We start from the raw sequence: 27,499 nt of genomic DNA, 5'->3' as shown, positions 1-27,499 counted from the left end.
GGATGAAGACCTGCTAGGGTCCAAGCTACCTACATCATGATGTGGCAAATTTATCTCAATAAAATAGATAACAGCACATATTTTGGAGCAATTAAAATGCATTGCGAAGAATTCTAATTTACTTTCTGTGTAGCAGATAAATTCCTGCGTGCAAAGGCGGCCGGGCGTTCACCTACCCACTCTACAGTACGTAACAAAAGTGTAATACCAACAGCGAAAATCAGTTAATGAACTCCTGGTTCTACACTTATTCTACGAATTGGTCTGCAAAATATTTCTCAATCTGTAACATGTATCGACAGCTGCGATCTGTTCAGCGAAGCCTGTACTACGTGAGGAGTGCAAGTGCATTTAAACATACACGCATCTTCATTATAGACTGTTATGATTTTCAGCGTTCAGTCTGCAAGTCTCGGCGAATGTACTAATCGGCGCCATAATCCTTAACTTGTAACTAGTTCTATAGCCTCGTTTACTTCTATACCTATTATTTTTAAATCGCTACAAACCGAGTCTAACCATCGTCATCTTGGTCTCCCTCTACTTCTCTTATCCTCCACAACAGAGTCTATTATTCTACAAGGTAACATATCCTCCTCCATTCGCCTCACATGACCCCACCACCGAAGCCGGTTTATGCGTACAGCTTCATTCATCGAGTTCGTTCCTAACTTATCCTTTATCCCCACATTCCAGAGTACCCTACTGTCATTGTTCCCACTTGTTCTCGCTTCCTTCGTGTCTGTTACTTCTAGCTTATGAATACGATAGCCTGAGTCCACCCAGCTTTCACTCCCGTAAAGCAAAGTTGGTCTGAAAACAGACCGATGTAAAGATAGTTTCGTCTGGGAGCTGACTTTCTTCTTACAGAATACGGTTGATCGCAACTGCGAGCTCAGTGCATTAACTGTACCTTGATTCAATCTCGCTTACCATCCTGAGAGAATACATATCCCGAATAGGCTTACTTGAAATTATCTACCTGTTCAAGCTTTGTATTCCCAATCTGACATTAAGTTCCCTTGGATTTCTTACTCCCTGTTATCAATTTAGTCTTAGAAAGGCTAATTTTCATACCATACGCATTGCACCTATTTTCAAGTTCCAAGATATTAGACTGCAGGTTTTCGGCACAATCTGCCATTAAGACCAAGCATAGGCCAGACTGCTTATTATATTTTCACCTGACTGAATCCCTCCCTGCCACTTAATACCTTTCAGCAGATGATCCATATAGAGTAAACTATGAACAACAAAGATGAAATAATACAGCCTTTGTCTAATCCTCGTAAGTACCCTGAACTAAGAACTCATTCTACCATCAACTCTCACTACAGCCCTATTATCAATATAAATACCTTTGATTCCTTTTGAACACTGTGTATCCTTCTTCCTTTTAAAATAAGAATCACCACCACTTGTCTACGACTTCATCAAGCTCAGCTCTGACGTAACACGAAGAGCATTGACCGAACTACGGCGAGGCTAATAACCGCACATATTAGCCGAGAGGACGAACAATCCACAACAGATTGCAGACCCATAAAGCTGGTGATTTAGAACGGGCCGTGTGCTCGCACCACAATGGGTAAATGGCCTGCCACAGGTAATAACACACTGTCACGCCTTCCTCCTAGAGAACAATCACACGTGGCGTACCAGTTGTTGGTAAATATGAAAGAAAGGCAGCGGATAGACCTCATCCTTACAATGATATTCTTCGAATCAAGGAGTCTTCCTGGCATTTAATATTTAATCGGATTTATTATTATTATTATTATTCCAGTCCCTACTTCGTGATTTCATTTTATTTACTTTTATGTATTTAGCAGCATTAAAGTGATATTTTATTAGGCCTACTTTGATATTAATTTAAGTTTAGTATTTTGGGAACCTGCTATTTGTATGTGTTACGGAGATATCCGTGGTAGTTAGAGGTGAAAGAAGGTGCGGGCTGGAAGTACAAGGAGCACTTGCTCCTAATTACAATGTTAAGGAAAAGAGCAGACCCGCTCTCAATTTTACAAGCCTATCAAAGGCTACAACAAACTTCATCTCTATCTGCCCTTAAGGCACACAAGGAAACAGGGGTAATTAATACCCAACCTACGGGGCCTTCGCCGTAGAAAACAAAACAGGTTAAGAAAATGGCCCAAAATACCAAATGAATGGAGGCGATAACTTGCACTCCTACACCAAGTTTTGTCTAAAACCTATGTGGCGCTAGGCCGATAATACAGGGGCTAATCCCAAGCTAGGGAGGTGACACGTATGAGAAAACTTTACAATATTAGAGAAGAGAAGAACAGTTATGAAAACGTAGTCACCTCCTTTTTCAAAAATGAAGGGGAGTTCGAGAGGGTGAAGCACTCTCTATCACCGCTTTACAGATGTGTAATTTATAGATAGACAGAAAAAGAATTTACATTTTAAAAAGGCAGGTTACATACTAAAGGTTTCGAACCCTCCCCGAGAGATAAACTGCTGAGCTAGCAAGAAATGAAGATGTTAACAGGCCATTACCTTGTAGATGAACTGCTGCTTGAAGAAAGAGGCGCTTCCCGCCCCCTGCTACATATTCGCACATTAAGAGAGATGTTACTGAAGTGGCCCCGAGACAAGAAAATCAGCAATTTATATACCCTGGTGGAACATTCGAGACTTTTCAGGAATGAGTAGACACACCCTTTCGCTTTTATTGGATAGCTGAAAGTTACACCTCAACATCGAGAAAGAAAGACACTATTGGTCAGAAATTAATTACAAAAATTAGTTATTGGTTAAATTCGAAACAGGCGGAAAGAAAGGATAACTGTTGCCAACCCCCAAACCCCAGAACAAAATTTAGTAAAAACAAAACTTATGAATGCTAAATTTCTTCAAGAAAGTTCATTCCTTTACACCAGAGTGCGTTATCAAAGTTTTGGTAGAGACATCTGTTAGAGAATGTCCAAACTTCTTGATACGGAGCAAACAAACACAAATCAAAATAGACACAGTTCAGAACACTTCAAAATTACCAGATTTACAGTAGAGGCATCTTCCGAGAAACCGTTGAGTTAATACAGTTTGTTAAAGTTCAGGCTTTCTCCTGTAGAGAAGTTTCAACTGGCGCAATATTTGAATTCGCGGCGTGGAGGTGTACCGCCCGGTACAGTATGTATAAATGGCTCATGACGATTATATCACGCCTATTTGAAAATTCTTCGTCGAGGTTCTTTACGAATTCTTTCTTTCTTTCTTTCTTTCTTTCTTTCTTTCTTTCTTTCTTTCTTTCTTTCTTTCTTTCTTTCTTTCTTCCAGCATGAGCGACTACCGCACGGGTTATACACGAAACAAAATATTCTGCTATATTGGTTTATGCTGCAGTTCATGATCAGGTTTTTATAGACCTACTTATATTTCGTCTTAAGAATAAATTAAATGCTAAAATGTTTAAATAATCGACGCAAAATATGACAAGCATGCTCTTGACAGCGCTCAATTGTCCTTTTGTCCAGAGGAAAGAAACCGACTGACAACCCTCATTATCCCTTTGATGGGCACGTTTTGGGATGAGAAGCTGCCGCCTGAGGACACGTTCGCCATCCCAACTTTACCAAGTTCCAGTCTCGCCACACGGCAGCGGATTGTACTTGTGCACCTTCCAGAGAATGCTCGAACCACTGAGGTATTGGACGACATTTTAACCAAAATGCACCCGTAAGCGGACTGGTCCGCTCCCGTAATCCCATTAGAATATTGGAAAAGCGGTGGATAAAGGAAGAGAAACAACAATGCCTGAGGGCTTACTCAATCTAATATGGCTCCTATTTATCGTTTTTTCTTCCTCTTCTTTCCTTCTTCTTCTTCTTCTTCTTCTTCTTCTTCTTCTTCGTCTTCTGATGTAGAGAAAAACAGTGGAAAATAATGTAAAATAACAGTAGCTGGGGGCTTCGTTGATCAAATATGACTCATTCTTTTTCTTCTTTCCTTATCATCTTTTTCTTCCCCTTGTTCGTCTTCTTTCCTTCTCCTTTAGGAAAAGCAGTGGAGAAATAAAGGGGAAAAAGGGCTGTTGTGGACTAACTATCAAATATGGCTTTTTTTCTTTTTTCTTCTCTTATTATTACAATAACTTATTCATTGCAGATAAGGCTATTTCAGACTCGTTCGTGACATTTCGGAACAGTCCCGCTGAAGGCATTTTGACTCCGGTCCATAACACTAACTAGAAAGTTGGCGGATTGCTACGAATGTCATGGCAGATGGGTGCATATGGCTTAAGGGCGTTTGTCCACTCCGGATCATCCACTGCGATTACTCACCCAAAAGTTTGCATTGGGTAATATAATTCACCTCCCATGTACCATACCAGGTACAAACGACATTGAAGTGCTACGTGGTACAGTACGTGTACCACCAGGTGCCACGTAAGTGCATACCTCAATTGGTTAACATGCATGATATGTATTTTAAAGTAAACAACATTCAAGAAGATACAAGTTTCCGATCAGGTAAACTGATTTTGTTTTCAATTTCCTTGCGTTCTCCTCACTGCTGTTGTCACCTCTTACAAGCGTGTTGTTTTCTGGTAGAATCGCAATATCGATATCAGACGAACGGTCCTGTGAGAGTTTATGCAACCAAACCTGCTAGTGAAGAGCAGAGGGTAAGTCAGTCTCTTTAAAAGACATTTGGAGACAAGACTATGAATTGCGATAGGTTCTGTGAGTTGCAGTGCGCAGTGTAAGAAACCTCCACACAGGTCATGAAGGCCCTTGGAGGGGTGGAAGGTAAAGGCTCGGCACTTGATTGGGTAGAGTGGTTAGCTGTACGCCAGGTCACCTTTGCCACCAGGAATTAACCTGGTACTCATTTTTGTGTAGGCTGAGTGAACCTCAAGGCCAGGTGCACCTCCGAAAGTAGAAATCTCGTTTCTTAAATGTTTCGACTTCCTGACAGAATCGAACCCACATCTTTCTGGGGGAAATGAGCACTGCCTCAGCCAGGCACCCCCTTCGATTAAACAGGGGGATAATAATAATAATTTGTCTTTGTCTGTTTAATTAACCCCGATCATCACCAACACCAAAAATTGAAGGAGTTAGAAGATAACCAACCTTTCTGTGGACTCGTCTGGACTTCGAAGTTCATTCTCCTTCTTTCCCTTCCTTCCGTCCGCCTGTCCATGACCCTATCTATGTACTGCATGTCGCCTATTCAGAGCCATGAATCTCCTGCCTGTAAGTGGTTCTGCGTAGCTAGGTGGAAGTTATAGCCTACTTTATGGACACCTATAAAACACAGGTATTGTACGTCAGCAGCTCTGGTGGTGGAAGAGATTACTATTGCCAGCCATCATGCCATTAATCGAAACAGGAAGACAAAGTTTCGAACCTCTCTAATCATACATCTCTTTAGTCGAAACGCATCGTTTCCACTCAGTGGTCAAATCTGGATATACGTCAGTTGAATCCAGTGGTCAATTTCCGGGAGGCAGCATTTTCCTTTCTATTTTTAAAGGCTTAGCACTGTCTATGGAGCAGTTTGCTACCAACGAGTGCAGTAAAGAACTCTGTTTAAAACAATCGTTCCAGTAACTTTGTACACATCAAATCAAATCATAAAATGATCACTCCAATAATTTAGGCGAAGGCTTACCCTAACCCGCAATACATCCCGTACTTTGCAGGTTGCTAAGCGACTAACACTTTCATTAATATTCCGATACAGGTAATTTTCATCCCTTGTAATGTCATTGCATGCAGCCATGTTTGATTACTACCTGCCAAGCCAGAGAGCATACACTTCCTCTGATCATGCTATATACTCTTTGATTCTCTGACCTTCCCCAGCTTCTGAATGTACTCAACAGATGGCAGAACTTGCCTAATAACTTACATGTTGCTAATAGAAAACATCAACGTACGCACAGACGGGAAGGTATCAAGTCGACTACCCTTCTATAAGACCATTAATAAAGCGCAGGGACAAACTCTTGAAAAAAAATGGGTGTCTGCTTACCCGAACCAATATTCAGTCTCGTCCAATTGTATGTTGCACTATCTCGGGCAAGTTCGTTTGAAACTTTTAAGATCCAGATACGCCCGAACTGTCGAAGTACACTGAATAGTGTATGAAAGAAGTGTTATAAACTACATAACCGATATTAAATATTCATTAAACTACTGAACTGGCAGTCATATCAAGACGAGTTATCTGACCTATTTAAAATAAATGCTGCGGAGAAACACGGGTCCACTAGCTTGAATTAATCTTTGTGTTTAATTGTAGAGGCCGAGGCGGTAAAGGCGTGCTCGGTTCGCCGGGGAGGATGTGGGTTCGAATCCCCGTCAGGAAGTCTTAAAATGTAAGAAACAAGATTTCCACTTCCGGAGGTACAGATGGCCCTGAGGTTCACTCAGAATACACCAAAAATGAGTACCAGGTTAATTCCTGGGGGCAAAGGCGGCCTGGCGTAGAGGTAACCACTCTACCCCATCAAGTGCTGAGGTTACGGATAATGGAAGCCTTTACCTTCCACCCCTCCAAGGGCCTTCATGGCCTGTACGGAGATGGCTTTGCTTTTTTTTTGGCTTTGTTTAATTGTAGATGGGCACAGTTAAAATTAAGTGAGAACGCTCCATGGAATGTCTCACATGCCTTTGTAGTTGTTTCAGAAGAACCCAGTATTTACCTTTCAAACTCAAATCTGAGGAGTAAATAATGTACCAGACCCTTTGAAGTTTGTAACTAAATAATCGACACGATAAACACACTACAGAAAGCTGCATACGTCTAAACTTGTAATTTCACAGATTCCATGTTTGAAACTTATCGAATAAATATTAGCGGCCTTTCGGAATTTTACTTTCACACGATTACAGACGATTTGTCTGGAGAAGTTACTACTTAGCTCATGATTATGATTAACATCGTTAGCAAATCAAGTTACTGACGCTGTTTCGTTATGATAGAACCTCCTCCATTTCCATGTCCATCCCCGCTGTGTTACATATTCATGAAAATGAAAACCGTTCACTAAAACCAAATTTCTTCTAATCTCACCGAAAATCTTGTTTGTTGAATGTGTGAGTTCTGATCCATACTGAAGGAACATTACACGAGGGGTGGCGACTCTTAAAAGGTTGGCACACTTGATTGTGCGAACGTAAGTGACCCGCATGCTACGCACTGCCTCTGTGGTGAACATTCTCAGTGTTTGGTGTTCAAACTAATTGGGCATAAACACGCTCGGAACGCGTTCACAGCGAAATGCTCCGAGCATATTTCCTCAGAAGCCAGAGCACAATCCTTACATACATGAAATATGTTGAATTACGAATATCATATTTGACACCTATGACATAAAATAACAACCGTCTTATAAAACTGTACTGGCTGGTACACCTATACGCCGCACATTTGAATTTTCCACCTTTAAGTACTCTTCTACAGGAGAAACTCTGAACTTTAACAACTGTATCAACTTATAAGTTTTCTCAGAAGATGTCACTACAGTAAATTTTGTGATTACGAAGTTGTCAGTACTGTGTGGAGTTCAACTTGTTTTGTTTTCTATTGATCAAGAAGTGTGGACATTCTCTGATAGATGTCTCTACAAAAAACTATGACCATGTACCCTGGTGCGAAGTGGAAGAACTTTATTTGAAGAAATTTTGTATTCATAAGTTTGTTCTTTACTAAATTTCCTTCTTTCATTTGTGGGTTGGCAACATAAATCTTTTCTTTCCGCCAGTTTTGAAGTTAGCCAATCAATTATTTCTGTAATTAATTTTTGACCAATCGTGTATTTCTTCTCCAATTTTGATGTGTAACTTTTAGCCAGCCAATAAAAGCCTGTGGGTGTGGCTGTTTTATTCATGAAGGTCTCGAATCTTCCCCGAGAGTATAAAAACTGCTGATTTTCTTGTCTCTCGGCCACTCGAACAACATCTAGCCTAGTGTATGGAAGTGTAACAGGAGGCGGGAAGCGCCTCTTTCATCCGGCAGCAGCTCTTCAACAAGGTAATGGCCACTTAACTTCTTTATTTCTCGCTAGCTCAGCAGTCTAAACCGCGGGGAAGGTCCGAAACCTTTACTATGTAACCTATCTTGAAACATGTAATTTGCCGTCGCTTTTGTAAAACTTCACATATCTTTAACTGTAAAACGGGGATAGAGAGTGCTTTACCCTCTTGAGCTCCCCTTCATTTTGAATTTGAGATGACTACGTTTTGTAACTGTTTCTTCCCTTCTGTAATGTCTTAAAGTTTTCTCATACGAGTCACCTCCATAGTTTGGGATTAGCCCCTGTTTCTTCGGCCTAGTGCCTCTTAGGTTTTAAAAAGGTTTCGTGTAGGAGTGCAAAATTACGCCTCCATTCAGTTTTGCATTTTGGGCCAATTACTTAACCTATTCTTTTCAACGAAGGTCCAATAGGTTGGGTACAAGATACCCCTGTTTCATTGTAAGTTGTGCCTTGATGGCAATCATGTGTAAAAGTCTGGTATTACCTTTATAAGCTTGAAAAATTGAGAGCGGGTTAGCTCTTTTATTTGTAGTAAAGTGCCTCAGAGAGGCTTGATATTCGAAGGGAGGAGCAAGTGCTCCATGTTATTAGGGGTTTTCTGCCCTTTGGTAAATATATGTTTGGGAGCTGAAAGCTCAGGAAATGTAAAGTGAAGGCTTGAAGTCTAAGTTTCTGTTATAGCACCAAATATTGTCGTTCCTAGACTTAAATGTTGTTACTGGTACCTTATTACTTGTTATTATTGGTTAAAGTTGGAAATTCTATATCAAAACTGTTAAGTTTGGCTGCTTTGAAAATATAACCTTTAATGAAATGTTAATTCATTTCTCGGCTTTGTAGTTAGAGACCCATTCCAGCCCGCACCTTCTTTCACGTCTGCATTCCACGGGTAACCCCGTAACAAAAACATTCATTCCTCAAAACATTTTTATGTAGGAATAACTGCTTCATCAATCTAGAACCCCCATCAATATCCCTTAGGGATATATTGTTTTTAGAACATTTCTTATTTAAAATCCATCACATAATATAATAGTACCCGTAATGTGAACTTCCAACCCCGTATGTCAAACAGTTTCGCAGAAATTCATATTTTAGTTTTTTGGTCTTATTTAACTTTTTCTTAACTTATCTGTAACATCTAAGGAGCAACCACTGTGTGAAATTTCAACTTTGTCCGGTGAACAGTTTCGGAGGACTGAATATTTTGGTTTTGAAAGTTTTATCCCCCTTTCATCCCCTTAGGGACAGGATTTTTCAAACCCTTTCTTTGTAAACGCCTACATTGTGATAGAAATGTAACACCAAGATTTAATTTATTTATATCGAGGATTTTTGGCTGGGCGTTGCTTGGTAATCAGTCTTTCATAAAAACCATACCAAACCTCAAGGCGCAACAGCCCCGAAGGGCCATGGCCTACCAAGCACCCGAAGGCCTGCAGATTACGAGGTGTCGTGTGGTCAGCATGACGAAACCTCTCGGCCGTTGGCTTTCTAGACCGGCACCGCAATCTCACGGTCAGATAGCTCCTCAATTGTAATTACGTAGGCTGAATGGACCCCGAACCAGCCCTCAGATCCAGGTAAAAGTCCTCGACCTTGCCGGGAATCGAACCCAGGCCCTCCGGATAAGAGGTAGCCACGCTGCCCCAACACCGCGGGGCCAGCTCATTGCCTTTTATAGGTATACTAGCAAGATACCCGTGCTTCGCTACGGTATTATAGTGAAATTTATAATTGAATGCTTATTGTTTTAGATATATAATCCACCGAAATTCGCGATCTGCCTCGTTTTCTGCGAGAATCCACCAAAATTCCCGATCTGACTCGTTTTCTATTAGATTACGGCACGTTTCCTCCCATTTTTCAATCTTCCTTTCCAGCAATCGATTTCGTACTTCCCGGGCTAGGCTCAGGTATTCCTGACGGTCAGTTGAGTCCGTAAATCTTTGCCATCTTTTCCCTTAATAATTGTAATATGTATAAAATCCTTCAGGAGATCCGGCGCGGTGTCATATTGGGTGCTTTGGCGGCACTGAACCCGCGGCCGGACTGCATTCTTAGTCATTACTCGTCCAGGAGCAGTTGCCAGCGCGGTCCGCACATTTGACGACGGCCCGGAACATTATTATTATTATTATTATTATTATTATTATTATTATTACTATTATGTGTTGCTGGAGTGGCTGATGACAGGGAAAACCGGAGTATCCGGAGAAAAACCGGTCCCGCCTCCGGTTTTTCCAGCACGAATGTCACATGGAGTGACCGGGATTTGAACCACGGAACCCAGCTGTGAGAGGCCGGCGCGCTGCCGCCTGAGCAACGGAGGATACTTATAAGTACATTAAGAACAGTAAAATCAACTGGTCTCAACTCCTTCTACACCCCACCGCCGTTAAGTTTATTTACCGCCACCCCCGCACCTCCCCCCCCCCCAAAAAAAATTAAAAGAAGGCTTGTTTCTTTATGTTTAAAGGAGATTTCAAACACCAATGTTCACGTCTATTGCCTTCAGTTTTGAGATATAAGTATCCCCATAAAAATTATTTACATTTTTCACTTCATTTCACACTACTCTTCCCCCCCCCCCCCTAAGTGAATTTTCCCGCAAAAAATACTTGTTTCTTTAATAGTAAAAGATCTTCTAAATACCAATTATCATGACTCTAACTTCTTCAGTTTTGATTTATGTGTCCCCATGAAAGGAATTCAACTCCTTTACACTCCCACCCTCCAAGATGGTTTCCCCACCAAAACGCGTTTTTCTTTGTTTTTAAAGGAGATCTAAATACGAATTTTCACGTCTGTAACAACTTTAGTTTTTATTAGATGTATGCATTCTCATACAATCAAGTCAATTAAATTTTCAATTCTTGCAACCCCCCCCCCCCCTTCATTGGATTTTCCGAGAATACGTCTTTCTTTACTTTTAAAGGAGATTGCAAATATCAAATTTCACGTCTGTAACATCTTCATTTTTGAGATATCAGTAGCCTAATTCAAAGAAGTCAACACCATTTTCAGTCACTTTCACCCACCCCCCACCAGCCAAGTGGTATTTCTGAAAACTAAAAATACACGATTCGTTATGTTTAATAGAGATAAAAAAACCATTTTTCACTTCTGTAATATGTTAAGTTTTTTTAGATATACTGTAAAAATTCTCATTTTAAAATTTCACCCCTTTTGAGTTCCCCTTAAGTGGAGTTTCCAGAAACAAATCACCTATGTTTCTTTACATTTACAGGAGATTCCAAACACCCACTTTTTACGTCTGTAACATTTTACGTTTCCAAGATATTCTGTAGATATAGTCTTTCAAAAAATTCACCCCAATTTGTCACTCCTGTTTAACCGCCATTAATTGGATTTTCAAAAAACTAAAAAATACGTGTTTCTTTATTTTTAAAGGAGGTCCCATATACAAATTTTTAGTTCTGTAATATCTTCAGGTTCTGAAATATAAGTATCCTCATTAAAGGCATTCAACCCATTTTTCACCCTTTTACACCCCTCCTATTGGGATTTACAGGAAACAAAAAATACGTGTTCCTTTATTTTTAGAGGAGATTCTAACTACCAATTTTTACATCTGTAAATTTTAAAGTTTTAAGATGTAGACACACTCATTTTAAAAAATTCACCCCCCTTTTCACCACCCAATATTTGGATTTTCCAAAAACGAAAGAATACGTGTTTCTTTACTTTTAAAGTAGATCCCAAATACCAATTTTCAGGTCTGTAATATCTTCAGGTTCTGATATATAAGTAGCCTCATCAAAGGCATTCAACCCATTATTCACCCTTTTACACCCTTCCTATTGGGATTTTCCGAAAACAAAAGAATACGTGTTTCTTTATTTTTAAAGGAGATTCTAAATACCAATTTTTATATCCATACACTTTAAAAGTTTTGAGATATAGATACACTCATTTTAAAAAATCACCCCCTTTTCACCCCCCCCCATTAATTGTATTTTCCAAAAACAAAAAAATACATGTTTCTTTATTTTTATAAGAGATCCCAAACACCAATTTTCAGGTCTGTAATATCTTCAGGTTCTGAGATATAAGTAGCCTCATTAAAGGCATTCAACCAATTTTTCACCCCTTTTCACGATTCCTATTGTGATTTTCTGAAAACAAACAAATGCGTGTTTCTTTATTTTTAATGAAGATTCTAAATACCAATTTTTACATCTGCAAACTTTAAAAGTTTGGAGATATAGATTCACTCATTTTAAAAATTCACCCCCTTTTCACCCTCCCATTAATTGGATTTTCCAAAAACAAAAAAATACGTGTTTCTTTATTTTTAAGAGAGATCAAAAGTACCAATTTTCAGGTCTGTAATATCTTCAGTTTCTGGGATATAAGCACCGGTATCCTGATTAGGCATTCAACCCCTTTTTCACCCTTTTTCACCCCTCCTATTGGGATTGTCTGAAAACAAAAAAATACGTGTTTCCTTATTTTTAAAGAAGATTCTAAATACCAATTTTCACATCTGTAAACTTTTAAAGTTTTGAGATATAAACACACTAATTTTAAAATTTCGCCCCCCTTTTCACCCCCTTAGCGACGGAATATCCAAAAATCCTCTCTTAGCGAGCACCTACATCTTAATATGATTATATCCCCAAAATTTCATTTCTTTATGTCCAGTAGTTTTGGCTCGGCGATGATGAATCAGTCGGTCAGTCAGTCAGTCAGTCAGTCAGTCAGTCAGGACAAGCTACTTTATATATATAGATTCCTCTTTGTTTTCCTTTGTATATGTCTGTCAAGTGGTGAATGGCAGTTCGTGGTAAATTCCACATGAAAGAGGAGGTTAAACATACTTAGACACCGCAAAAAAACTGTATTTTAGCCATGAGGTCCTAATTTTTTGCACTATCGCATATGTTACGTCAATATAGATGTGCTCAGTAATACTCGTGAAGGACGAAAAACAATTATTACGCACAATCACCGCCAATAACCTCTTTGGTGATTTTTCCCTCAAACAAGAATCAACACTTCCACTGCTGAAGATATAGAGAACATTCAATAGCTGCTTTCTTTCCTGTTTAGTTCGCAGCGAACCGCTGTGTTTTGATTCACTCTTTTTCGAGGAGCAATTTAGGTCAGGAGTGCTGAGGAAGGAAGAGATCTTTACCTTTAATTCTTTTGCTTTGACAAGCGGAAACTGAACTGCTACAAAGTACTGTCATGTCCTTGACAAGTAAATTATCTCGTGAAAGACTTCCTGAGACGAACAGTTTCCATTTTGTACTTGAAAATAACTCCTCCTGTCACAGAAGACTATGTCCATTCTTTCCGCCTCCATAAGTATACTTTAAAGACTAGGAATCGTAAAAGCTGGAACGATAGGAATGAACGTTTAAATTCCCTCCCAAAGGATTACAGTTTGTGTTGCAATCACAGCAGTCCTGTCAGAAGAGCCTGATACCCCGCCATCTTTGCGGTCTCAACAGCCTGTGGTTTGTGAGGTCTAGTGAGTTTTTTAAGTTGATGACGGTGATTATTATTATTATTATTATTATTATTATTATTATTATTATTATTATTATTATTATTATTATTATTATTACGCTTTTACAGCCGCATTGGACCACTGTAGTCAATTTCTGTCCTTGAATGTTGCAGGGGGCATTACAATTTTGGAAGCATGCTACCTCTTCGCAGTAAGCTGATAAGGAGTACAGCAACCTTGTCGGCAGCATAACCAAGCTGTTGTATAAACGGTAGTAGTTCGTTTAATTTTGTAAATAATTATACAATAAATATTTCATTAAATTCAAAATGTTCTACTTACTGCATTCCCTTAGCCTCCTTACACCTATCGGAAATATTCACACTCATACCATCTATTTTGCTAGTTGCTTTACGTCGCACCGACACAGACAGGTCTTATGGCGACGATGGGACAGGAAAGGCCAAGGAATGGGAAGGAAGCGACCGTGGTCGTAATTAAGGTACAGCCCCAGCATTTTCCTGGCGTGAAAATGGGAAACCACGGAAAACCATTTTCAGGGCTGCCGACAGTGGAGTTCGAACCCACTATCTGCCGGATGCGAGCTTACAGCTGCGCGCTCCTAACCGCACGGCCAACTCGCCCGGTCATACCATCTATAAAGGCTTGAGTATACTAGAGAGTGACCTTGATAACAAACAAGTCTAAACTTGCATAACCATGCCGACGTCATCGCTGCATGTTAAAAACAGAATAATCTTAGTATGACTCGTCTGTCGGATGGAGGCGTAAAGCCTTAAGCACAAGATCACGTCGTCATAGTTATGCATGGTTAGACTTGTTCGTCACTGTCAGGTGGAGATATAAAGCCATGAACTGACTTCTTTTAAAATCACTCACGCTGTCACGTCACGTTATTTTTCCGTCGGATGGAGACGTAAAGCCATCAGCAGACCACACGATAACACAGGTGCATATGAGCTGACCTCTTGACCCCTCTGGTGGGAGGATCAACATGGCGACGCGAAGGTCATCTGACCGTAAAACTGTGCCCTGTGTAGTTAGGCCCCTGCAAGATGGCGTCGCAAAGGGCATCTGGCCATAAAACTAGGTTAGGTCATATATGTCCCCTCTGATGTGAGGATCAAAATGGTGACGGGAAGGTCATCTGACCGTAAAACTGTGCCCTGTGTAGTTGAGCCCCTCCAAAATGGCATCTGACCGTAAAACTGTCCGACTCGTTGGCTGAACGGTCAGTGTACTGGCCTTCGGTTCAGAGGGTCCCGGGTTCGATTCCCGGTCGGATCAGGAATTTTAACCTTAATTGGTTAATTCCAATGGCACGGGGGCTGGGTGTATGTGTTGTCTTCATCATCATTTCATCCTCATCACGACGCGCAGGTCGCCTACGGGCATCAAATAGAAAGACCTGCACCTGGCGAGCCGAACCCGTCCTGGGATATCCCGGCACTAAAAGCCATACGACATTTCATTTCATTTTACCGTAAAACTAGGCCGTGTGTAGTTAGGCTCCTTCATGTGGTTAAGTATGCTCTATTATGCGAATTCCCCTTGCGCTACTACTCAAGATGGCGTCAGCAAAATCCGCGAATCCCCACTGCTCTACTACACAAGATGGCGTCGGGAAGGGCATCTATCTGTAAAAGTGATATTAGGCTCCTCCATGAGGTTAGGCATGCTCTCACGCGAATCCACATTGCCCAACTACTCAAAATGGCGTCTCGAGAATACTAATTGTTCTACTACATAAGATGGCATCGGGAAGGGCATCTAGCCGTTAAAGTGAGGTTAGATCCCTCCATGAGGTTAGGCTTGCTCTCTTACGCGAACTCACATTGCCCTACTACTCAAAATGGCGTCGCGAGAATACTAATTGCCCTACTACTCAATGTGGCGTCGGGAAGGGCATCTAGCCGTTAAAGTGAGGTTAGGCCCATACAAGATTGTGACAGTTGACGTTGGGAAGGGCATCTAGCTGTTAAAGTGAGGTTAGGCCCCTCCAATATGGCGTCTGTGAGGTTAGGCTCGCTCTCTTATGCAAAATCCGCGAATCGGCATATCCCTACTACTAGGGGTCAATGGCCTTGGGGTCAGAACCCGCATAGGTATACTGCTAGGAATCAAAGACCTCGGTGCTGACTCAGCACAACAAATGCTGACGCCATGGTTTAGAACATACTTTGCTCTACTACTCATTAACTAGGGTCAATTCCGCGTCAATCTTATAAATATCTTCCGGGCCACTTTTATTTTTCCCACTCTGTATAATTACCACTACGGGGAGCTAAAATTGGCACAATGAACATTGATTACAGATCGTATTATCAGTCAGGCAAATCGGGAATCTTCCTTGTGAATGCAAAGCGGCTGTTCCGATCTGCACAGGATAGGCCTATGTTCATTATAAAATGGAAGTCGCGTCGTGCACTTCACAGCCTGCTAAAGACAGCGCACACAAAGCTACAGAGTATTAAAACACGCCCCTCTGTGTTTGACTTGCAAAGTGAAAGCAGAGCCGCCTAGAACATGCGGGGCAAAGAGAACGAGGTGAGAAGCAAAGCCCCCGGTACAAACAGTTCAAGCGACCTAATCTTCATAAAGCTACTAATTGCGCATTCTAACTACTGTGAGACAGGAAGAGGTTCCTCACAGCACCACAAAAACTTACAATAATTGAGTGACAACTCAATGAATCACTCTTCACGTAATTGACGAAAAGGTGTAGGGACTAATGGTATATTACTTATGCAAAAATCAAACCAGCCTTATTAATTTTTTAATTTTTTATTTATTTATTCATTTATTCATTTATTTATTTATTTATTTATTTATTTATTGTCGTCTGTGTGGAAGTCTTTCGTGGTAGAAGCGCCGTGCTTCCGATGCGTTCTGTTTTGCTTCACCGTGGAAAGAGCATGTCTACATACTTATCTGTTGAATACATAGCGAAGAAATGACTAGCACTGCTAGGCTACACCAAGTGGCACGTCAGTATAAACTGAACATACATTCTGCATGCTATTCGTCGAATATGGCACGAAAATGACCTTGTACTTGATCCTCAAAACTTAAAATGTGAATAAAAATATTTAGAGCTCGTGGGATTCAAACCCACTGACCAACGGCACATCCGTCAGCACGTCTGTGCTTAGTCCACGGCACCACGGGGACTGCTGTCTCCAGCTTCTAGAAAGCGTACTCGGTGTAAAACCACTTCCCGATTCACAAACTCACGTTTTCAATCAGTATGCCATCACCTTTAGCGTTAATTTCATATCCAATCGAAAGCTAATAATTGGCACGTACCTTTTGCATAACCCTATGACAGTATGATGCTCAATTTCCGTTACGATCAGTTCCTAACACTATGTTAACTTTTCTTAACCACTCTTATATTTCCTTAATGCCTCTGTTTCTAAAATGCAAGGGTCTGGACTTACAATATATATAGTTTTAGGTTACATGTCGTATATATGTTTTTGCGAAAGTCTTGCTGTGATGACGCAGTAAGTGTTTTAAAGACTATAGCTTGGTATAAAGCAAGACCATTACACCAATGATGTTTGTTGGGATGCCTAAAACAGAAAAAGTCAGGCGTAGCGGGCTCACCCAGTAGTGTGCTCAGTCAAACTGAAATATGTCTTTTTCCTTTGTCACTAATCTAGCAATAGACTTGTTTAGATAATTCCAATTTGTGTGTTTGTTTCAGGTTTTCAAGACGTTCTAGCAATGTAGCAGTCACTCAGAAGGGAGCACAATAATGACGCAGATCACGTTCGGCCAGGTAGAAGAATGGTTGGACGCACATCCGGACTTGTGTCAAGATTACTTCTTGCGCAAGGCAGAGCTGGCTGCTATCAATGCGTGGCTCGTGAGCCACGGCTTCCTCACCATAGATGACTACGTCACATGCAACAGTCGACGCGGCTCCAACTCCTCAGTGGGTGGTGGGTCAGGCTCGGGAAGCCCATGCGGAGAAGAGCAGGGCCTAGGTATGACCCTTGCGGCACCCGCCAACAGCAACCCCACGGCTGCCAGTCTCAATGGAAACCACAGACGAGCAAATTCTAAACGTTGCTTAAGGCACGACTTTGCTCGCTGTAAAAGCCGAAGTGTGTTCAGAACGCATGAAGTGGCGGGAACGTGCGCCAGCAAGGAAGCTGGAGGTCCCAGTAGCAGAAGATCATCCCTCAAGGACATGCGAAAGTAAGTAGTTTCCATATATTTTATGAAATCATATCCGTTAAAGCTACCAACCATCTTCAAAGTCCCCAATGTTAAACGCTTAAATTTCCGATGTGATCAGTTCCTAACACTACGTCAACTTTTCTTTACCACTCTTACATTTTCTTAATCCCTCTGTTTTTCAAAAGCAAGGCTCTGAACTTGCATTATGTATAGTTTTAGGTTACAATATTTATTACTTCCCTAAAATACAATCAACAAGTCCTTGATATCTTAAGAAATGTCCAATCATTCTATCTCTTCTTCTCGTCAAATTTAGTCAAATCGATCTCCCCTCACCAATTTGATTAAGTATCTCTTCATTTGGGTTTCGTTCTACCCATCTGACCTTCAGCACTTTACTGTAAAACCACATTTCGAAACTCTTTCTTTCTGAGTTAGTTATCGCCCATGTTTCACTTCCATACAATGCCACACTCCAGACGAAAGTTGTCAGAAACATCTAATTCCTATATCACTGTTCGAAGTGAAAATTTATTTTCTTAAGAAAGTTTTTTTTCTTTTCATTTTCATGAATCTAGGGAGTGACATGACACCGTGTTGAATTTGGAAACTTCCAAACCCCATGTTTGATACCTGTTCTTGCTTTCCATCGTTTGAGGTATTCGTCCCTGGGCCATCTCCTGTTAATTTTTCTAATGGAACACTTAGGTATTGCAAGAAAAGTAGTTAGTTTGAATTTCATCGTAAAAAACAATCATGATCGATGTTTAGCCCGCTGAAACGTGCAGTTCACCAATATCACATACATTAAGTATCCCAAACAACAGATCATCACTGATTAATATTTGTTCATTGTAAATTAAATTTAACAACTTTCTCATTGGAAATCAATGATTGGCTACGTCAGAGGTCATATTACTGTCAATCACAGTTGCTTTGAAGTCTCTAAAACACATTAATTGGCCAACAGCGAGCTAACAAATAACACAGGCTCATCAAATTCATATCTTTCTCATTTGCATTCGTTAACACAGATCAACGCTCTGATGGCTCTCTCTCCGGCAAACGTGATTTATCACCAGGGTGTATGTTGTCATGCTGGATGAATTTTGGAACAAGGGACATGGTAGCTCCTTGTGATGAAATGTCTGCTATTGTTCATACCAATTATAGCGTGGTATTTGACCACCAAGGCCCCCTAGGAGCCATATTGTTATCTCAGGCTCATCATCTTCATCTCTGCCCCATCATCATCATCATTATATGCAGTTTCCATTTGTTGGCCAAGTCTTCTTGGAACATACGCCTCTCCATATCCTCTTGTCTTCCCACCACTTCTCCCTCGTCACTCTTCCCCAGTCCTCTCGCCTTCTCTGTACACACTCTTTCACTCCTTTTATCCAACTGTCTCATGGTCGTTTTTCTGTTATCTCTATTTCCTGCATCCCCCTGTGTATCCTTTCCCCTGTCATTCTCTTCATTTGTCCATACCATCTAAGTTTAGATGCCTCTATCCTGTTCTGTAGTAGCTCTCTTTTACTAGATCTCTAACCTTCTCAATTCTCACCTTATCCATCCTTGTCTTCCTTATCCTGCTTCTCAGAAATTTTATTTCACGTGCCTGTATCCTAGTTACTGCTCCCTGCCTCACTACCCAAGGTTCTGCTGCATACGTCGTAATAGGTATATAGTAAATCCTATGTATCACTCTTTTGTTACTCTGAGAGACATCCTTGCTCCAAACCAGGCTTCTGACACTTGTCAGGAACGCTTCTGCTAGTCTTCCACGGTCAATTATTTCCTTATCATTTCTTCCACTTTCCTCTATGATATTTTCCAGGTACTTGCAACTGTTTACATTTTTAAGCGTTTCCTCTCCAATCCTTATCCCTCCTTCTTTGTAGTTGTGATTAAAATCCCGCTCTTTTTTGGCGTTAAATTCCATTCCATATTGTTCCTCCTCATCTGCCTGGATATCCTCTTCCTTTTCTCCCCATATTTACAAAATCATCTGCAAACATCATCACTTTCATTTTTCCTTACCCAATTTTCCATGCCCCTTTTATTATTAACTCGTCCCTTACTACAATGAAGAACCTGCGTTGGTCAAATGTCTTCCAAACCTACAACGTTATTGCTGCCTTGGTGGATCAATAGGAGATTGACCGACTCATTTCAAGTTCCCAGGTTTGATTTTGGCCGAAGCAGGGCACTTTCAGGGGTCATTCAGTGAGATCACACCGTAACTTAACTAAAATTTCGCTTATATAATCTATGTACCGTGAATTGGCCATCTACTAAATTAGCTCCGAACTTTATTTTTAATTTTTAATTAAAAGTATATTTGAATCAATCGCCACTCATTTGCATTTAGCGCAGTCTCCCAGGTGGCAGATCCCCTATCTATTATTTACCACTACTTTTCTCAAATAATTGCAAAGAAGTTGGAAATTAATTGGACATCTCGCCTGGTAAATTATTCCAATCCCTGACTTCTCTTCTTATAAACAAATATTTGCCCCAATTTGTCCTCTTGAATTCCTACTTTATCTTCATACTGTGATCTCTCCTTCTTTTAAATACACCACTCAAATGTATTCGTCTACAAATGTCATTCCATGCTATCTCTCCACTGACAGCTCGGAACATACTACTTAGTCTAGCAGCTCGCCTCCTTTCTCCGACGTCTTCCCAACCGAAACTTTGCAACATTTTTGTAACGCTACTCGTTTGTCGGAAATCACCCAAAACAAATCGAGCTGTTTTTCTTTGGATTTTTTCAGTTCTCTAATCAAGTAATCCGGGTGAGGGTCCCATACACTGGAATCATACTCTAGTTGGGGTCTTACCAAAGACTTGTATGCCCTCTCCTTTACATCCTTACTACAACCCCTAAGCACCCTCATAACCATGTGCAGAGATCTTTACTCTTTAATTACACTCCCATTTATGTGATTACCCCAATGAGGATCTTTCCTTATATTAACACCTAGGTACTTACATTGATCCCCATAAGGAGCTTTCACCCCATCAATGCAGTAATGGGACTTTTCTATTTGTAAAACGCACAACCTGACTTTCAACCTCGTTTATCACCATACCATTACCTGCAGTCCATCTCACAACATTATCGAGGTCATGTTGCAGTTGCTCACAATCTTATCGAGCTCGATAGCTGCAGTCGCTTAAGTGCGGCCAGTATCCAGTATTCGGGAGATAGTAGGTTCGACCCCCACTGTCGGCAGCCCTGAAAATGGTTTTCCCGTGGTTTCCTATTTTCACACCAGGCAAATGGTGGGGCTGTACCTTAATTAAGGCCACGGCCGCTTCCTTCCCATTCCTAGCCCTTCCCTGTCCCATCGTCGCCATAAGACCTATCTGTGTCGGTGCGACGTAAAGCAACTAGCAGAAATAGCTCGCAATCGTGTAACTTATTCATTACTCTGTACAAAATAACATCATCTGCACTTCTTTACACGTATCATTTATATATATATATATATAAGAAAACATACAGGTCCAATCTTACTGCATCGAGGAATTCCCCTCTTAATGGTTACAGGATTCTCTAAATTCTATTTTCTAGAAATACAGCCACCTTTTCAGTCGCTATGTTATCTAGTCCAATAGCTCACATTTTTGCCAGTAGTCTCCCTTCCCTATCAAATACCATCGATAAGTCAATCGCAATACAGTCGAACTGACCTCCTGAATCCAGGATATCTGCTATATCTTGCTGGAATCCTACAAGTTGAGCTTCTCGTGGAATAACCTTTCCTAAACCCGAACTGCCTTCTATCGAACCATTTATTAATTTCACAAACATGTCTAATATAATCAGAGAGAATGCTTTCCCAAAGCTTACATGTAACACATGTAAAACTCACTGGCCTGTAATTTTCAGCTTAATGTCTATCACCCTTTCCTTTATACACAGGGGCTACTATAGCAACTCTCCATTCACTTGGTAAAGCTTCTTCATGCAAACAATGATCAAGTAAGTACTTCATATATGTTACTATATCCCAACCAATTGTCTTTAGTATATACCCAGAAATCTTTTCCATTACAGCTGCTTTTTTAGTTTTCAACTTTTGTACCTTATTTTAAGTGTCGTTATCACAGGTAAATTTCAATACTGCGTTAGTATTAGTCACCTCCTCTATCTGGACATTATCTTTGTAACCAACAATATTTACATACTGCTGAGGTTCCTCGAATACACACTCCCCTCGCTCATTAATGATTCCTAGAATGTCCTTCTTGGAACCTGTTTCTGCTTTAAAGTACCTATACATAGCCTTCCATTTTTCAAGTTTGTATGACTGTCGTTTATGCTTGCCATCATGTTATCCTTAGCTGACTTCTCATTTTTGCCAGTAGTCTCCTTGGGTAAGTCAATAACGATACAGTCCATTTGGCCTCCAGAATGTAAGATCGGCTATATCTTGCTGTAATCCTGCGAGTTGAGCTTCAGTGGAACAATCTGTCCACCTTACCACTACCACCTCCATCATAGTCATGGCCCATACTAACCATATTCATTGCCTATGAAACCAAGATAATTCTGAGAAGAGAACTACAGTTATTTGTTGTTTCAGGTACACTTCTCTGCCGCCCACGTCTATCAACATGCTGTCTCTACTGATCGAGTCCAAGATCCGCCTGCCGCAAAGTGCTCCTGCCCACAATCGGTCTACAAAACGGGAGCTGTACCACGCCCAGGGGGAACGGGAGTTCTTCTTGGGCATAGTCCGGGATGTGGCGACGGAGCTCGACCTCAAAGTGTTATCGCACAAGGCGGTGGACAACATCGCCGTCCTTTTGTCGGCCGATGGCGCCAGCTTGTTCCTGGTAGAAGGACCCAGAGGGGGCAAGCAGTCCCTCGTCTCCAAGGTGTTCGACGTGCACAGTGGAGTGAGCAAGTTCCTCCTACCGGGGGGCACTGGCAGCAGTCCGGATAATGAAGTGCAAGTGCCCTGGGGAGTTGGCGTTCTGGGCCATGTGGCGGAGACTGGAGAGACTGTCAACCTGCAGGTCGCCTGTGAAGTAAGTACAGTTACACAAGTAAGTGGTCGTAGATGTACTGTAATACGGCCAGACCCAATGGCGACCAAGGTTTTGTAGCTTCTTTCCTTGTCCTGCCCGTTCCTTTCTGCGAAAACAAAAGGTAATACAGATACTCGCTTCAAATCATTCATTTCCATCTATACCTGAGAATGTGATGAACATTCCTCGTCCATCCGCCTGGGGAGAAGAAGATTGACAATTATATTTCCACTTTTCGATGTTTTTTGTAACCTGACTGTATTCCGGATCTGAACGGTCATCCTCGTTGCAGGACGATGTATTTCTTTAATAAATCTCTCTCCCGCTCTCTCTCTAATAATAATAATAATAATAATAATAATAATAATAATAATAATTACATTAGAATACACACAATAAATACAAACAGTCCAGAGAAAACTCGAACAAGGTTTCCTGCTACTGACTATGGCGCTTCGCTCCAGCTCGAAAGTCTAAGAAGTAAGATAGAAAACTTTGTCCAGTGGAGCTTTATCCGGAAACGTGCCCATAACGTTAGCAGCAGTTCCTCGTTGGTTAGCAATTCCTATCCACTGCCACAGAAATTCCGTTGAAGAAGGGTCAATCAATCAATCAATACTGATCTGCATTTAGGTCAGTCGCCCAGGTGGCAGATTCCCTATCTGTTGTTTTCCTAGCCTTTTACTAAATGATTTCAAAGAAATTGGAAATTTATTGAACATCTGCCTTGGTAAGTTATTCCAATCCCTAACTCCCCTTCCTATAAATGAATATTTGCCCCAGGGTCTCCAGTAACTGCAGATAATTGCTCGCCAATATTTGAAACAGCATTTTTAGTTTAATCTGATGCCATCTGGCTACATAGTCCTCAATTTCGAAGTTCCGTTTTACCCTAGGTCTAGTAGATTGCATAGTGAACCGAATCTCTCTTGGGCGTTTGTGGCAGAGTTTTAATGAACTTTGTAGGATAAACACGAAATGTGTCACCAGAGATCTTTTATATGCCGACATCGTACGACTTGGAGTGTCCGAGTGTGCGCCCTTCAAAAATCCGACTACCTCTTCCGGGTATGAACCCGCTATCTTGGCATGCGGAAGCCCGACATTCTACCGCGGTCTACAGAGTCAATAATAGTAACCCACAACCAGGTTACAATATGTAAATAGAGTTCAAAAACATCAAAAACTGTAAATTTAATTGTTAGTGGGGGAGGAATGTTCATCGCGTTCTCAGGTATAGATGATTGAAGAGAGTCCCTCAGTATCTGTGTTACTATTTTTTTTCTATTTCGCAGATCGGAACTTTCAAATTTTGTAGTAAGGTCTGGGGAGGATGTCTCTTGAACCGAATAGCAGGCCTCTGACAATCCACCGATCGATAAGTATTTTCTACTTTGCTGACAGGTAAGGCAAGCGCGTGACATAAATAGCTTGCTTTTCTAGGTCCACATCCCGAGCCCGATTTGAGTTTCTTTCAAAGTGAATGAGGGGATCTAAAACGATTGCTTTAACGTCCTTTCTGCTAAAGGCTATGATGTCAGCCCTCCGATTAGAGTCAGTCCTCACTGTCCGACTTCTAACCACCGAAACGAGTGGCCGCGCGTGTGGCCTTTGATCACAGGAATCCCCGGGTTCGATTCCCGGCAGAGTCGGGAATTTTAACCATAATTGGTTGATTCCGCTGGCATGGGGACTGGGTGTATATGTACGCTTCATCAACATTTCATCCTCATAACGATGCGCAGGTCGCCTACGGGTAGTCAATTCCAAAGACCTTCACCTGTCGAGCCGAATTTTTCCTCCCTCAAACATTCCCAGCATTAAAAGCCATACGCTATTCCACTTCCTTGCCTAATTTCTTACACTATAATTTATTTCATGATAATGCTTGTTGTTTAAAGGGACCCAACATCTAGGTCATCGGCCCCTAATGCTACGAAATGAGATGAACTGTAATGACAATTTAAAAGTCCAAACTCATCCACTGACCAGAATTCAAAACGTGATGATGAAGAATGAATGGATGAATATGAATTTAAAATAATTAGCGAATCCAACTCGCAATAGTACAAAACCCCCAAACCCCATGGCATTACAGCCCTTGAAGGGCCTTGGCCTACCAAGCGACCGCTGCTCAGCCCGAAGGCCTGCAGATTACGAGGTGCCGTGTGGTCAGCACGACGAATCCTCTCGGCCGTTATTCTTGGCTTTCTAGACCGGGGCCGCTATCTCACCGTCAGATAGCTACTCAATTCTAATCACGTAGGCTGAGTGGACCTCGAACCAGCCCGCAGGTGCAGGTAAAAACCCCTGACCTGGCCGGGAATCGAACCCGGGTCCTCCGGGTAAGAGGCAGCCACGCTACCCCTACACCACGGGGCCGGCACTCGCAATAGTGAAAGTTAAAAATAATTCTAAAATTAATCCACTGACTAGAATTCAAATAAAATAGAGAGAGACGATGAACAATGATTATGAACTAAATCAGTGCATTCGATCCGCAATGACCCACCTTCCCGGAAACTCTCTTAAAGCAATGGTATATGATGACCAAGAGGCTGCTTCCGAAGCACAATTCTGAATCGATGATTCTTGTTGTCCAAAGGGGTCCAAAATCCATGTCAACGGTCCCTCATAATGGTACTTATCGCTAGTAAAGTAAGAAGCATGGTATTTCTCATGTAGCGGCACTAATCATGAGTAACGTAGACTCACCGTGTTCCACAAATCGTGGTAGTACTCACAGGTAATGCAGACCTACTGTATGGTGTTTCTCACATTACGGCGCCATTCATAGGCAAGGCAAACTCATGGTGTTCCTCACATACAGTACGTACCTATTCTATTCGTACGGGCTCTTTGCTTTAGTACTTCAACGCACTGCCAGAAAATAATAAACTGAAAAGGATTTTATTCACTCAACATACATTCAACAAAGCCTTCAGAAAACATATATCTACTGTATCTGTCTGCAATCATGTTTACAAAATATACAGCTTCTAATAAAGAAAAACGCGCCCATAATCTTGTATCATTCCTATTCGTACAAGCGAACTGAACACTTGAAATAAACAAACAAATAAAGGATTCCTGGAACATGTTAGTATCTAGTGGAGTGTCCCCAAGAATTGCCTGACATCGTCACCGCACAGAATACACTAATTTATTGCCCATGTCGGGGCTGAGTTTCTGCCATTCCTGAAGAATCACACTTTTAAGTTCCTCCTTTGAAAGCATACGTTGCCTACGGAGATTCCTCTTCAACATAGCCCAAAGATGTTCGATGGGGTTTTAATCCGGAGACTGGGAAGGTGTTCTAAGGTGCTCAGGAATGTTCCAGATCAACCATGTCTTTTTAATATCAGCAGTGTGTTTTGGTTCATTATTATGCTGGAATATATAAACAGGTGGCATCTCCATACTTTCGGCACTCTGTTTCACGTTTGCCCACGGGATTACATTGCAGCCCTCCTTGTTCATTATTCCGTCGATGAAATGTATGTTGCGCACATCTCTGGCTGACATATAACCCCAAAACATTACAGACCCTCCACCGTTGGGAGTGTATTCGCCCCATCATTGTCCGTACCAATTTTTCTCCATATTCTGTGGATGCTATCTGACCCAAGAAAGGTTTTTTAAATCATCATATCAGATAACATATTTCCAGAATTCCTTCTCCTTATTTATATGCTCCTTAGCGAATGTCAGTATAAGCCGTCTGTTTTTTTATACTTACATGTGGCCTTTTCCGAGGGATTCTTCCATAGTACCCATGCCGATACAGGATCCGACGGATGGTGGAGTTGCTGATCTTCTTTCCGGTTCGTTCCTCCGTGAGTTGCCTCAGTACTGGTGCACTTAATTTGGAATCTGACTTTATCAGCCGAACAACAAGCCGTTCTTTCCTTTCAGTTAAACACTTTCTCTTGGGTTTCCTTCGCGTGTTCTTGATAGTGCCTTTGTATTTAAATGTATCCACCACGTATTCCACAGTAGAATGTGTTCTATTGACCAACTGTTCAATCTTTCGTAATGAAAGTCCTTTAAGTGCCAGTTTAAGTATAGTGTTCTTGAGCTCCGTACTTAACTCTGCACTCCTACCGATCTCCACCACAAATACACTAGGAAGGAGACTATCGCACTCGACCAGTCGTATGCCGTCACTGAGACTTTTCCGTGCATCGCAACCAAACGGTGGGCATCATCCTGCCCATGTGTACGAATACAAGTGATACACCCGTTTGTAGATGCCGGCACATTAGTGTCAAATCTTCTTGCCTGTATGTAAATAAGTATGGTTTTCACTAACGAATTGTCATTGACAAACCACGTTTTTACCCGTAATGTACGTTTTATGTCACTTTTTCAATCGTTAATGTGAATATACGTGACTTAATAAGAAATTGAAGCCTGTGCGAATGACAGAGACATATACTGTATGTATACTAATCACAATCCTATCGTGTACCCAACATTGTGGTACTACTCGCAAGTAAAGGCGACTCATGGTATTCCTCGCGTGATGGTACAAATGACAAGTGGTCTCATGGTTCTATTAAATCATCCCTTGGTCGTCCCTTTTAGTCCCCTCTTACGACAGGCAGGGGATACCGTGGGCGTATTCTTCGCCTGCGTCCCCCACCCACAGGGGCTTAATTTATTTCATCTTCATCACCTCCTATACCTTGGTTGGCGTCATGAAGGGCATCCGACTGTGGAAACATGCCATATAAATCAATTTCACC

The 27,499-nt window shown here is 41.3% G+C and overlaps 1 protein-coding gene across 1 annotated transcript in view; it reads left to right on the top strand.

Annotated features, from left to right (window-relative positions):
* LOC136884576 (dual 3',5'-cyclic-AMP and -GMP phosphodiesterase 11A) overlaps positions 1-27,499 on the top strand; it is a 638,170-nt gene that overhangs the window by 500,311 nt on the left and 110,360 nt on the right. Inside the window, exons 4-5 of the mRNA XM_068229957.1 lie at positions 17,224-17,720; positions 22,304-22,751. Of these exons, the coding sequence (XP_068086058.1) occupies positions 17,275-17,720; positions 22,304-22,751 (894 nt within the window). The 5' untranslated portion in view covers positions 17,224-17,274. The remainder of the gene's footprint in view (positions 1-17,223; positions 17,721-22,303; positions 22,752-27,499) is intronic.

This window comes from Anabrus simplex, chromosome 12 (genome assembly GCF_040414725.1).
Source record: "Anabrus simplex isolate iqAnaSimp1 chromosome 12, ASM4041472v1, whole genome shotgun sequence".
Lineage (NCBI taxonomy): Eukaryota > Metazoa > Arthropoda > Insecta > Orthoptera > Tettigoniidae > Anabrus > Anabrus simplex.
The sequence above is the reverse complement of the archived record's forward strand: the minus strand, read 5'-3'. Positions and strand labels throughout refer to the sequence as shown.